A 13,941-nucleotide genomic window follows, 5' to 3' on the forward strand; every position below is an offset into this window, starting at 1 on the left:
GGGGGTCTCTCTCTGTATCACTCCGCAGCACAGGATGAGTATGGGGGTTTCTCCGTATCGCTCTGCAGCACAGGATCAGTAGGGGGGTTTCTCCGTATCACTCCGCAGCACAGGATCAGCAGGGGTCTCTCTCTGTATCACTCCGCAGCACAGGATCAGCAGGGGGGTTTCTCCGTATCGCTCCGCAGCACAGGATTAGCTGACGGGTCACATTTATGCCTAGCACATGGCTGTCTGCATCCTGTGTCATTGCCAGGGGGAAGGAGAAGCTGATGCAGGAGAATGTAGGCCATGCACAGATCACACCACAGCACATACGGAAATACTACTTTAATAATTTGCTTTGTAACTTTGGTATATTCAAGGCAATTTTCAAATAATATGAAAAACAGACAGACACGTACAAGGGGGTGATGCAGTAATGGCTGATATGACGCTGCAAGTGGAAGGCCTTTGGTATCAGTATATAAATGTACATGCAATGGGGGAGGGGACTATGTACATGTTCATGGAAGATAGAATGTACCCCATCCTCACAGCAGGGAACCCAATCTATCCCGGAGACAGCGATGTAATGTATAGGACTGCTCCTCATCCTCCTTGCAGGGAAACCAATCTATCCCAGAGACAAGCGATTTTATGTATATGACTGCTCCTAGTCCTCCTTGCAGGGAACACAATCTATCCCAGAGACAGCAATGTAATCTATATGCCTACACCCCATCCTCTCTGCAGGGAACCCAATCTATCCCAGAAACAGTGATGTAATCTCTATGATTACACCCCATCCTCTCTGCAGGGAACCCAATCTATCCCATAGACAGCGATGTAATGTATAGGACTGCTCCTGCTTCTTGCAGGGAACCCAATCTATCCAGAAACAGCAATGTAATCTCACTACACCCCATCCTCTGCAGGGAACCCAATCTATCCCAGAGACAGAGATGTAATGTATATGACTGCTCCTCATCCGCCTTGCAGGTAATCCAATCTATCCCAGAAACAGTTATTTAATCTGTATCACTACACCTCATCCTCTCTCCAGCGGTCGAAATACCGACCGTCGCAATGCCTGCACTTTCTCCCTCTATGGGTGTCCACAACACCATAGTGGGTGAATAAAATATTATGCCGAGACACCGGGCCCACTGTGTGCGGAGTGCAGCGAGCCCGCAAGAGGAAGCGATCTACGGCCCCCCTTGTCGGGATTCCGGCATCAGTATTTCGATCGCCGGGATTTCATACTAAATCCCTCCAGGGAACCCAATCTATCCCAAAGACAGTGTTGTAATGTATATGACTGCTCCTCATCCTCCTTGCAGGGAATCCAATCTATCATAGAGACAGCAATGTAATCTATATGCCTACACTCCATCCTCTCAGCAGGGAACCAAATCTATCCCAGAAACAGTGATGTAATCTTTATGATTACACCCCATCATCCCTGCAGGGAACCCAATCTATCCCAGAAACAGCAATGCAATCTATATGACTACACCCCATCCTCTCTGCAGGGAACCCAATCTATGCCAGAGACTGCGATGTAATGTGCATTACTGATCCCCATCCTCTCCGCAGGGAACCCAATCTTTCCCAGAGACAGTGATGTAATGTATAGAACTGCCCCTCATCTTCTCTGCAGGGCACCCAATCTATCCTAGAGACAGTGATGTAATGTATATGATAGAAATATCCTCGCTGCAGGGTAACTAATCTATCACAGAAATAGCAATGTAATGTATATCTCTGTCCCCCTAACTTCTTTGCCAGGAATCCAATCTATGACAGAGACAATGTAATGTATAGGATTATCCATCCGCTATAGAGGAAAACCAATCTATCCCAGAGACTGCAATGTAATGTGTGTGACTTCACCCCATCCTCTCTGCAGGGAGCTCAATCTATCACAGAGATAAAAATATCATGCATACGACGGAACCCATCCACATAGTCTACTACATATCACCACTACTCTCCCATCGCTGTGTACCCTACCCTGACCCTAGGGAACGCAGTAGGTCACCTAGTCTGTGATACATATCACCAATTCTCCCCATCTATGTATACCCCACCCTGACCCCAGGGAACGCAGTAGGTCACCTAGTCTGTGATACATATCACCACTTCTCCCCATCTGTGTATACCCCACCATGACCCCAGGGAACGCAGTAGGTCACCTAGTCTGTGATACATTATCCCCATCTCTGTATACCCCACCCTGACCCCAGGGAACGCAGTAGGTCACCTAGTTTGTGATACATATCACCACTTCTCCCATCTGTGTATACCCCACCATGACCCCAGGGAACGCAGTAGGTCACCTAGTCTGTGATACATATCCCCATCTCTGTATACCCCACCCTGACCCTAGGGAACGCAGTAGGTCACCTAGTTTGTGATACATATCACCACTTCTCCCCATCTATGTATACCCCACCCTGACCCCAGGGAACGCAGTAGGTCACCTAGTCTGTGATACATATCCCCATCTCTGTATACCCCACCCTGACCCTAGGGAACGTAGTAGGTCACCTAGTCTGTGATACATATCACCACTTCTCCCCATCTCTGTATATCCCACCCTGACCCCAGGGAACGCAGTAGGTCACCTAGTCTGTGATACATATCACCACTTCTCCCCATCTCTGTATACCCCACCCTGACCCCAGGGAACGCGGTAGGTCAGCCAGTCTGTGATACATATCACCACTTCTCCCCATCTCTGTATACCCCACCCTGACCCCAGGGAACGCAGTAGGTCACCTAGTCTGTGATACATATCACCACTTCTCCCCATCTCTGTATACCCCACCCTGGACCCCAGGGAACGCAGTAGGTCACCTAGTCTGTGATACATATCACCACTTCTCCCCATCTCTGTATACCCCACCCTGACCCCAGGGAACGTAGTAGGTCACCTAGTCTGTGATACATATCACCACTTCTCCCCATCTGTGTGTACCCCACCCTGACCCCAGGGAACGCAGTAGGTCACCTAGTCTGTGATACATATCACCACTTCTCCCCATCTCTGTATACCCCACCCTGACCCCAGGGAACGCAGTAGGTCACCTAGTCTGTGATACATATCACCACTTCTCCCATCTCTGTATACCCCACCCTGACCCCAGGGAACGCAGTAGGTCACCTAGTCTGTGATACATATCACCACTTCTCCCCATCTCTGTGTACCCCACCCTGACCCCAGGGGACGCAGTAGGTCACCTAGTCTGTGATACATATCACCACTTCTCCCCATCTATGTATACCCCACCCTGACCCCAGGGAACGCAGTAGGTCACCTAGTCTGTGATACATATCCCCATCTCTGTATACCCCACCCTGACCCCAGGGAACATAGTAGGTCACCTAGTCTGTGATACATATCACCACTTCTCCCCATCTGTGTATACCCCACCATGACCCCAGGGAACGCAGTAGGTCACCTAGTCTGTGATACATATCACCACTTCTCCCCATCTCTGTGTACCCCACCCTGACCCCAGGGAACGCAGTAGGTCACCTAGTCTGTGATACATATCACCACTTCTCCCCATCTGTGTATACCCCACCCTGACCCTAGGGAACGCAGTAGGTCACCTAGTCTGTGATACATATCACCACTTCTCCCCATCTCTGTGTACCCCACCCTGACCCCAGGGAACGCAGTAGGTCACCTAGTCTGTGATACATATCACCACTTCTCCCCATCTGTGTATACCCCACCCTGACCCCAGGGAACGCAGTAGGTCACCTAGTCTGTGATACATATCACCACTTCTCCCCATCTCTGTATACCCCACCCTGACCCCAGGGAACGCAGTAGGACACCTAGTCTGTGATACATATCACCACTTCTCCCCATCTCTGTATACCCCACCCTGACCCCAGGGAACGCAGTAGGACACCTAGTCTGTGATACATATCACCACTTCTCCCCATCTGTGTATACCCCACCCTGACCCCAGGGAACGCAGTAGGTCACCTAGTTCTGTGATAATATCACCACTTCTCCCCATCTCTGTGTACCCCACCCTGACCCCAGGGAACGCAGTAGGTCACCTAGTCTGTGATACATATCACCACTTCTCCCCATCTCTGTGTACCCACCCTGACCCCAGGGAACGCAGTAGGACACCTAGTCTGTGATACATATCACCACTTCTCCCCATCTCTGTATACCCCACCCTGACCCCAGGGGACGCAGTAGGTCACCTAGTCTGTGATACATATCACCACTTCTCCCCATCTCTGTGTACCCCACCCTGACCCCAGGGAACATAGCAGGTCACCTAGTCTGTGATTCATATCACCACTTCTCCCCATCTGTGTGTACCCCACCCTGACCCCAGGGAACGCAGTAGGTCACCTAGTCTGTGATACATATCACCACTTCTCCCCATCTCTGTATACCCCACCCTGACCCCAGGGGACGCAGTAGGTCACCTAGTCTGTGATACATATCACCACTTCTCCCCATCTCTGTGTACCCCACCCTGACCCCAGGGAACATAGTAGGTCACCTAGTCTGTGATTCATATCACCACTTCTCCCCATCTGTGTGTACCCCACCCTGACCCCAGGGGACGCAGTAGGTCACCTAGTCTGTGATACATATCACCACTTCTCCCCATCTGTGTGTACCCCACCCTGACCCCAGGGGACGCAGTAGGTCACCTAGTCTGTGATACTTCTCATCGCTCCTCCTCTATCAGACAACTACCCAGCACAGATTTTGTGTCAGTTGGTCTGTACCGAGGGGCAAATCCTTCTCCACAATCACATCTGTACCAGGTAACTGCAGCCCAGCCTGTCTTTGTAAACATCCAATGACAGATCAGCTGCCACGGTGACTAGAAAGAGTAGCACTCCATCCTGTGTCTGGGAGAAGCAGAGGCTCTGTGGATTAAGGTGTCTGGGAACAGAGTGCCTACAGAACCCATTACTCAGAGAGCTGGCACAGGGTGGGTGCTCTATTCCTGGATATATAAATCATATAGAAATGCTGCAGTAAACCATTATAATGTACGCAAGCGGTCCTGGAGGGTCAGTGGGAACATGGGACAGCAGTAGCCCATTCCAGCCTCTGTCTCTGTGTAACTCATCCTGCAGCCTCATGAGGTGGCCTGGATGGATGGGAGGGGGCTCGGTGCAGAGATGAAGGGGTACACAGATGATGTCTCCAGCATGCAATAAGTCTGGGTGCACGGATTATTGCCATCATTGCCAGACACAATATTCCATGAGTCCAGGTTTCAATAAACTCTGCAGCAGTGGAGGGGTAATATCAAGGACCTCCCCCCAATATCAAAAGAACAGGTGTATCATAAAAAAAAAAAAAAAAAGGTCTCAGGATAAAAGGCACAAATCAGTATTGGTGAGTGAGAGTCACAGGTCATCGTGTGCTTGGAGGAGTAGGTGCCGGTCTTGTGCTGAGAGGCAGTGTCAGCAAAGGCCCCCATCTTTGCGTGGACAGTCTGTTACTTCTGGTTACACTGCCCACCATCATCGGGCTTCTCCCTGGTTGTGCATTAGTTGTACAAATTCTCTGATAGAAAGTGAGAAATGCTCCCGCCGCAGCTGTACAGGAAGACACCGCGTGGGACAGGTGATTATCCCCAACAGCAGAGGGCTGAGGAAGGAGGAAGGTTCTGTGGCTCAGACATGGACGAAGCACAAGGCTGAGCTCACTGTCTCCGTTCTACAGGTTGCTGAAGACACAGCTCACTGCCAGCAGAGATTATAGGTAAGTGATTGTCCATGTGATAGCTGATGAGGTGGCTGACGCTGTCAAACCGGTGATCCTTGGTCCGAACCTGGCATGAGAGAGAAAGATGCAAGTTATCAGAGCCACCTTCTGCTGGGCAGCCTCACACAATCCCATCTCACTTACCACTCCCTCAGGGTCCACCAGCAGCAGGTGCTTGGGCTGTCCGTTCTGCAGGCCAGTCAGGACATACTGGCCTGGGGTGGTGGTACTCTCTCGCACCAGAAAGTCTCCGTTCACTCTCAGCTGTCTCTCTGCCTCTTTCCTGGTCATCTTGCCGTGGTACCATGGCTCCCGCATCAACTGCTCCTCCATGCTCACAACGGACTGACCAGGAGGCAGAGCATCCTCAAATGGCTCTAGAATGGAAGGATGGAAGACATTTAATGTTCAGGAAGGACTAAAGCCTCTCATTACTCGCCCTGCTCTGTTCTGGGCATGTATCCGCACTGGATAAATACCAGCGGCCTCTCCGGTCATCTATTCACACACCAGCAGTTCTGCCAGACTCAATGTTCTAGATTATAAAAGACTTTCCTTCCAGCCAGCCAGTTATGTGCCAGCCCAGCGTTGGTGGTCTTTTGGAGGTTATCCAACCAGCGAACAGGCGCTGAGCACTAGTCCTAATAACAACTCCCCGAAGAATTCCAAACCATTGCTTATCACCGTCGCCCACTGTGACGGACCTATTAACCATCTCCCCGTTATTAGTCGGTCATGGTCTATGCCAAATGTAACACAAGAATAGGGTGGACTTACTCATGTCAAAGATATCTCTCTGTCCATTTGTGGCCCCGCGCATAGGCTGCCGCGACTTCTCCAGGTTCTGCACATTGACATAGGAGGGATCATCAAAGAGGTCAGGGCGGTTCATGGGTACTGGGAATCTGTCCTTGCCTGTAGGAAAACAAAGAGGTCAGTGACGCAATGTGATGGACAGCTGGTGGCAGCGGGAGAGTTAATAAGTCATTGGAAGGAGGAGGGCAGAGTAGTAGTAGAGGAAAGGGTGGATGGTCACTGAGAGGAGAAGGACCGGTCATGGGAGGGTCAGATATTCCCTGGAAGGAGTAGGAAGAGGAGGACACGGGGGAGTAGTAACTAGGTTGGATAGTCAATGGGAGGAGGTAAGAAGGTGGAAGCGGTATAGTCTATGAAAGGAGGAGGAGGAGGAGGAGGACAATTGGTGATAACAGGCAGGTAAGATGGTCTTTGGGAAGCGAAGGACAGATGTGGACATTAGGATAGTTCCAGAGAGCAGGATGATATCAATCAGATAGTGGTAACAGGTAGGTTGGATAATCTATGGGAAGAGAAGGACAGATGTGGACAGTGGGATATTCCCAGAGAGAATGATAATATCAGATGGTGGTAGCAGGCAGGTTGGATAGTCTTTGGGAAGAGAAGGACAGATGTGCACATTGGGATAGTCCCAGAGAGAAGGACGATGACAGATGGTGGTAGTTGGCAGGTTGGATAGTCTATGGGAAGAGAAGGACAGATGTGGACAGTGGGATAGTCCCTCAGAGAAGGACTATCACAGATGGTGGTAGCAGGCAGGTTGGATAGTCTATGGGAAGAGAAGGACAGATGTGGACAGTGGGATGGTCCCTGAGAGAAGGACGATGACAGATGGTGGTAGCAGGCAGGTTGGATAGTCCCTGGGAGGAGAGGGACAGATGTGGACAGTGGGATAGTCCCTGAGAGAAGGACGATGACAGATGGCGGTAGCAGGCAGGTTGGATAGTCTATGGGAGGAGAGGGACAGATGTGGACTGTAGGATAGTTCCAGAGAGAAGGATGATATCAGATGGTGGGAGCAGGCATGTGGGATAGTCTGTGGGAAGCGAAGGACAGATGTGAAAAGTAGGATAGTCCCAGAGAGAAGGACGATGACAGATGGTGGTAGCAGGCAGGTTGGATAGTCTCTGGGAGGAGAGGGACAGATGTGGACAGTGGGATAGTCCCTGAGAGAAGGACGATGACAGATGGTGGTAGCAGGCAGGTTGGATAGTCTATGGGAGGAGAGGGACAGATGTGGACAGTAGGATAGTTCCAGAGAGAAGGATGATATCAGATGGTGGGAGCAGGCATGTGGGATAGTCTGTGGGAAGAGAAGGACAGATGTGGACAATAGGACAGTCCCAAAGAGAAGGATGATATCAGATGGTGGTAGTTGGCAGGTTAGATAGTCTCTGGGAAGCGAAGGACAGATGTGGACAGTGGGATATTCCCAGAGAGAAGGACGATGACAGATGGTGGTAGCAGGCAGGTTGGATAGTCTCTGGGAAACGAAGGACAGAAGCGGAAAATAGGATAGTTCCGGAGAGAAGGATGATCTGAAATGGTGGTAGCAGGCAGGTTGGATAGTCTCTGGGAGGAGAGGGACAGATGTGGACAGTGGGATAGTCCCTGAGAGAAGGACGATGACAGATGGTGGTAGTTGGCAGGTTGGATAGTCTATGGGAAGAGAAGGACAGATGTGGACAGTGGGATAGTCCCTGAGAGAAGGATGACAGATGGTGGGTAGCAGGCAGGTTGGATAGTCTATGGGAGGAGAGGGACAGATGTGGACAGTAGGATAGTTCCAGAGAGAAGGATGATATCAGATGGTGGGAGCAGGCATGTGGGATAGTCTGTGGGAAGAGAAGGACAGATGTGGACAGTAGGATAGTTCCAGAGAGAAGGACGATGACAGGTGGTGGTAGTTGGCAGGTTGGATAGTCTCTGGGAGGAGAGGGACAGGTGGAGGAGGTTAGATGAGTCTTACCTTGCATGCTGGGCTGTGGCTGGAGTTTCCGTAAGTCTTGCTCAGCCCCAGATATCTGTCCCACTGGCTGTGTTGGGAAGAGGACAGTCAGACAGACAGTTGTACAGTTAACTAAGACCTCCCCAACTCTTTTGCCATTCTCACCAGTGTGGCCCCCAAGTGGTTGGGGCTTTGTCTTGGCACTGCAGGAGCAGCTCCTTCTCGCAATCTCATGTCCACCACTCCACCGATGGGCGGTTCTTTCCCTGGAAAGTCATTGTAATATGCATGATCCGGGAGCTCCTCTTCCTCCTCATCCCAGGCAGAGCCATCAAACCCGGCCATCCTACAGGAGCGGTAAGGAGGAAGAGAGGTGTTACCACTAGGACATCTCCATATAAATGTACCTGTTGTCTCCTTCCAGTAGTTATATACATGGGGCAGGACGGTACCTGTCATGTGGCGTCACTAATTTGGGGGGATTTTTGAGGTACTGCTTAAAGCGGAGTTCGAAGGCCTGTCCAATAGTGCTGATCACATCCTGAGCAAGACCTTCCGGGCATTCCAGGATATGGCAGGCTGCAACATAAAGGGACACAGCCATGATGTCTATCACTGGTAGGCCTAGCACCAGGTCCTATCATCGCTATATGAATGATACCCACTCCAGCCGCAGTGCACTACCTCTAACCATCACCTAAACCAACCAGGGCACGCTCCCTCACCCCATCACCTACACCAACTGTGGTACGTTCCCTCTCCCCACCACTCACACCAACCAGGGCATGCTCCCTCACCCCATCACCTACACCAACTGGGGTACGTTCCCTCTCCCCACCACTCACACCAACCAGGGCACGCTCTCTCTCCCCACACCATCTGGAGCATGCTCCCTCTCCCACCACGAACCGGGGCATGCTCCCTCTCCCCACCACCCACACCAACCGGGGCACGCTCCCTCTCCCCACACCAACCGGGCATGCTCCCTCTCCCACCACGAACCGGGGCATGCTCCCTCTCCCACCACGAACCGGGGCACGCTCCCCTCCCCACCACCCACACCAACCAGGCACGCTCCCTCTCCCCACCACCCACACCAACCGGAGCATGCTCCCCTCTCCACCACCCACCCCCAATGGGGCACACTCCCTCTCCCCACCACCCACACCAACCGGGCACGCTCCCTCTCCCCACCACCCACACCAACCGGGCACACTCCCTCTCCCCACCACCCACACCAACCGGAGCACGCTCCATCTTCCCACACCAACTAGTGCACGCTCCCCTCCCCACCACCCACCCCAATGGGGCACTATCTCTCCCCACACCAACCGGGCACGCTCCCTCTCCCCAACATCCACACCAAACCGGGCACGCTCCCTCTCCCCACCACCCACACCAACAGGAGCACGCTCCATCTTCCCACACCGAGTGCACGCTCCCTCTCCACACCAACCGGGGCACGCTCCCTCTCCCCACCACCCACACCAACCCGAGCACGCTCCCTCTCCCCACCACCCACACCAACCCGGGCACACTCCCTCTCCCCACCACCCACACCAACCGGGGCACGCTCCCCTCCCCACCACCCACACCAACCGGGGCACGCTCCCTCTCCCCACCACCCACACCAACCGGGGCACGCTCCCTCTCCCCACCACCCACACCAACCGGAGCACGCTCCCTCTCCCCACCACCCACACCAACCGGAGCACGCTCCCTCTCCCCACCACCCACACCAACTGGAGCACGCTCCATCTTCCCACAGAAACTAGTGCACGCTCCCTCTCCACACCAACCGGGGCACGCTCCCTCTCCCCACCACCCACACCAACCGGGGCACGCTCACTATCCACACCAACCAGGGCACGCTCCCTATCCCCACCACCCACACCAACCGGGAACACCCTATTCCCAGCCATATCCTAAGGGCCCATGAGGCTGTATTTTACCTCTCTGATTCACTGGATCTTTGGCAACATAAGCGACATATTCTGCAGTGTCCTGCAATATGTACAGAGTATTATATAAACACAAAGTGCACTATATACACACACACACACACTATAAATGTAGACAGAGTACAGCGTAGATAATATCATGCACAGAATACACAATATACCGTATACACAAAATAGAGCAATGCAATTGTTTTGAAAAACCCTTTATTATCCCAACCAATTAGTCAGGATTTTCCTGCGCAAAACTCGACCAAACCAATGGTGCGACAATAAGGGCTGCCAGCGTCCCAACAGCCAATCAGTGCAACAACTGCACAACTCCGCCAGGCTTCTCAACACGCAGTGCACACACTCAACATACACAATACACACACATACACTCAAGGTACACAATATATACACACACACATACACTGAACTTACACAATATACACACGCAGTGTGCACAGTACACACACACACACATACATACATACATACATACATACATACACTCAACGTACACAATATATACACACACATACACTGAACGTACACAATATATACACGCAGTGTACACAATACACACACTCAGCGTACACAGTACATGGTGGGAAGGCTTGAAGAGATGTTAAACTAGAAAAGTCCTTAAAGTATATAAACTGGAAGGAATTATTTACACCAGGCATGCCAACCTGCGGCCCTCCAGATGTTGTGAAACTACACATCCCAGCATGCCTTGCCATAGTATTGCTATTAGGGAATGCTAAAACTATTGCAAGGCATGCTGGGATGTGTAGTTTCACAACAGCTGGAGGGCCGCAGGTTGGACACGCCTGCTTTAGAGGTATGGATACTACTGAAAGATGGCATTCAAAGAGTTTACACAAGATGAGACACCCAAATCATTTGCCGCATATAAAGAATGTAATAAGAAACGTAAAAATACAATCAAAATTAGAGACTGAACGTAAAATAGCTGCAGATAGCAAATCTAATCCCAAAAAACATCTACAGTTATATAAACGGGAAACGGTTAAGGAAGGAAAATATTGGCCCACTAAACAATAATCAGGGTACCCTGGTAATAGAAGGAAAAGGGAAAGCGGAATTATTTAATGAATTTTTTGCTTCTGTATTTACAGAATCCTCAGACGATCTCCCACAGATTAATTGCTCGGCTCTTGATTGCTCCCAAACTGTATGTTTGAGTGAGGAAATAGTCAAAAATAGACCTAAATAGTAACAAATCTCCTGGCCCGGACAAAATACACCCTAGGATACTAAAAGAATTATATCTGATATTCGAGGAATCAAACTCTGGGACATAGCTAACGTAGTACCAGTATGGAAGAAAGGTAGCAAAACTAACCCTGAAGATTATAGACCGGTCAGCCTTGCATCCATTGTGGGGAAAATATTAGAGGGAATAATAAGAGATAGTATCCAAAATTTCTTAGAAGTGGAGAAAGTGATAAGTAAGGCTCAGCATGGGTTCGTAAAATATAGATCATGCCAGACTTTAATTAACTTCTATGAAGAAGTCAGTAGGAGGCTAGGTAATTTAGGGTTAGGAGATAAAACTTGTAATTGGATCAAAAACTGGTTGCACAAATGTGGGACAGAGTGGTGGTAAATGGCATACATTCCAGCTGGGGTAAGGTCCAAAGTGGAGTCCGCAATATTGGGACCTACCTTGTTTAATATATTCATTAATGGTATTGGAAGTGACATAGTGAGTAAAATTGCAAGATTTGCAGATGACACAAAATTGAGTAATGAAATTAACTCAGGAGAGGATGTGGAAACACTACAAAGTGACTTAAATAAACTGGAAAGGTGGAAAATGCAGTTTAACGTTGAAAAATGTAAAGTAATTAATTATGGCAACAAAAACTAACAAGCTACTTATAGGCTAAATGGAGTTATTATAGGGAATTCTGCTGTAGAGAAGGATTTGGGGGTCATCATAGATAAAAAATTGGGTTATAGTGCACACTGCTCAAGTGCAGCAGCAAAAGCAAACCGGACACTGGCATGCATTAACAGGGGTATGGATTCAAGGGATGCCAATGTGATAGTGCCTCTTTACAAGGCATTGGTGAGACCACACTTGGAATATTGTGTTCAGTTCTGGGCACCGCACCTTAAAAAGGACATAAATGAACTGGAACAGATACAGAGAAGGGTGACAGGTCAGAATCACTAGAATACAAAGATATGGTAACCAGGCTGAATATGTTCTCACTGGAGAAACGGAGGCCGAGAGGTGATATGATTAGTATGTTCACATACAGGATTGGGAATCATATGGAACTGGGAGATGATTGGTCAGTAACAGCCCTATACTTAGGACACGCGGCATGTACTGAGGCTCGAGGAAAAGAAATTCCGTACTGAATTAAGGAGGATTCTTCACCATCAGAGCAGTAACATTCTGGAACTCATTGCCGGTCGGGTGGTGACAGCAAATACTGTTACTGAATGTACATCAAAACTGGATACATTTTTGGCCACTAAGGGAATCCTATAGATATGACTGAAGGTGCCCATAGACCGTTCATCGGATCCGTTCGGCACTTATATAGTACACATCGCATTGCATGCCTTGTGCATGCAGCGTGCATGCAATGCGATGCAATGAACAGCTAGTACAAAAATTATGTGCAGCACATACTTTTTGTACCGTACTAGGAGATGCGCGGGAGTGCGCATCTCATAGTACAGAATGGACAGTCTATGGGCACCTTACTCAAGTCAGTAGTTACAGGTCAGATCGGTGGCACTCTATGGACTAACGTCTTTTTTCAGCCTTAATTACTATGTTACACACACTCAGCGTCCACAATATACACAAGAAGCATATACAGTGCACAATATAAGCCAGCACAGAGCCCGCACAGACACTCACCGGATCTCCCCCAGAGGCGAATGATATGGACTGCATGTGGTGGTTTGCAATGATCTGTGTGAGAGAGAACACAACACAATATAGTACACAGCAGACACATCAGCACAGTGGAGTCACCCGCAGCCCTCGCCCCGCTCACCTGCTTGCAGTCTGATGCCATGAGATTCAGGCTGCTGGTAGATACGGTCAGGGTGATGGGCATGCCCGCAAACTTCAGGTTACACTTCCCCAGGATGGAGTTCAGGGGCCGGACACCCGTCTGCAAGTGGAAAACCAGACCGATCAATATCAATCACTGGCCTGTTCCATTACCCCGGGCCTCAGCCACATGTCAGACCCCCACCACACTGCACCCCTCCAGTATTGTCATCAGCCACGTGTCAGACCCCTACCACACTGCACCCCTGCAGTATTGTCATCAGCCACGTGTCAGACCCCCGCCACACTGCACCCCTCCAGTACTGTCATCAGCCATGTGTCAGACCCCCGCCACACTGCACCCCTCCAGTATTGTCATCAGCCATGTGTCAGACCCCCGCCACACTGCACCCCTCCAGTACTGTCATCAGCCACGTGT

At 50.3% G+C, this 13,941-nt stretch overlaps 1 protein-coding gene across 7 annotated transcripts in view; it reads right to left on the bottom strand.

The window, feature by feature from the left end:
• Positions 1-315: 315 nt before the first annotated feature.
• Positions 316-13,941, bottom strand: part of SHC1 (SHC adaptor protein 1) — a 55,290-nt gene continuing 41,664 nt past the window's right edge. For 4 of the 7 annotated variants that reach the window (XM_083165918.1, XM_083165919.1, XM_083165917.1 and 1 more), the window contains 9 exons: positions 13,504-13,623; positions 13,365-13,418; positions 10,466-10,517; positions 8,966-9,092; positions 8,679-8,859; positions 8,535-8,601; positions 6,527-6,664; positions 5,894-6,126; positions 4,012-5,816 (listed from right to left, as the gene is read on the bottom strand). In XM_083165918.1, the coding sequence (XP_083022044.1) occupies positions 5,688-5,816; positions 5,894-6,126; positions 6,527-6,664; positions 8,535-8,601; positions 8,679-8,859; positions 8,966-9,092; positions 10,466-10,517; positions 13,365-13,418; positions 13,504-13,623 (1,101 nt within the window). In that variant the 3' untranslated portion in view covers positions 4,012-5,687. Of the gene's footprint in view, positions 3,986-4,011; positions 5,817-5,893; positions 6,127-6,526; positions 6,665-8,534; positions 8,602-8,678; positions 8,860-8,965; positions 9,093-10,465; positions 10,518-13,364; positions 13,419-13,503; positions 13,624-13,941 lie in introns of those variants that run through there. The other 3 variants (XR_014466114.1, XR_014466112.1, XR_014466113.1) reach the window with 3 other exon arrangements.

Source organism: Crinia signifera, chromosome 12, assembly GCF_055691185.1.
Source record: "Crinia signifera chromosome 12, ASM5569118v1, whole genome shotgun sequence".
NCBI lineage: Eukaryota > Metazoa > Chordata > Amphibia > Anura > Myobatrachidae > Crinia > Crinia signifera.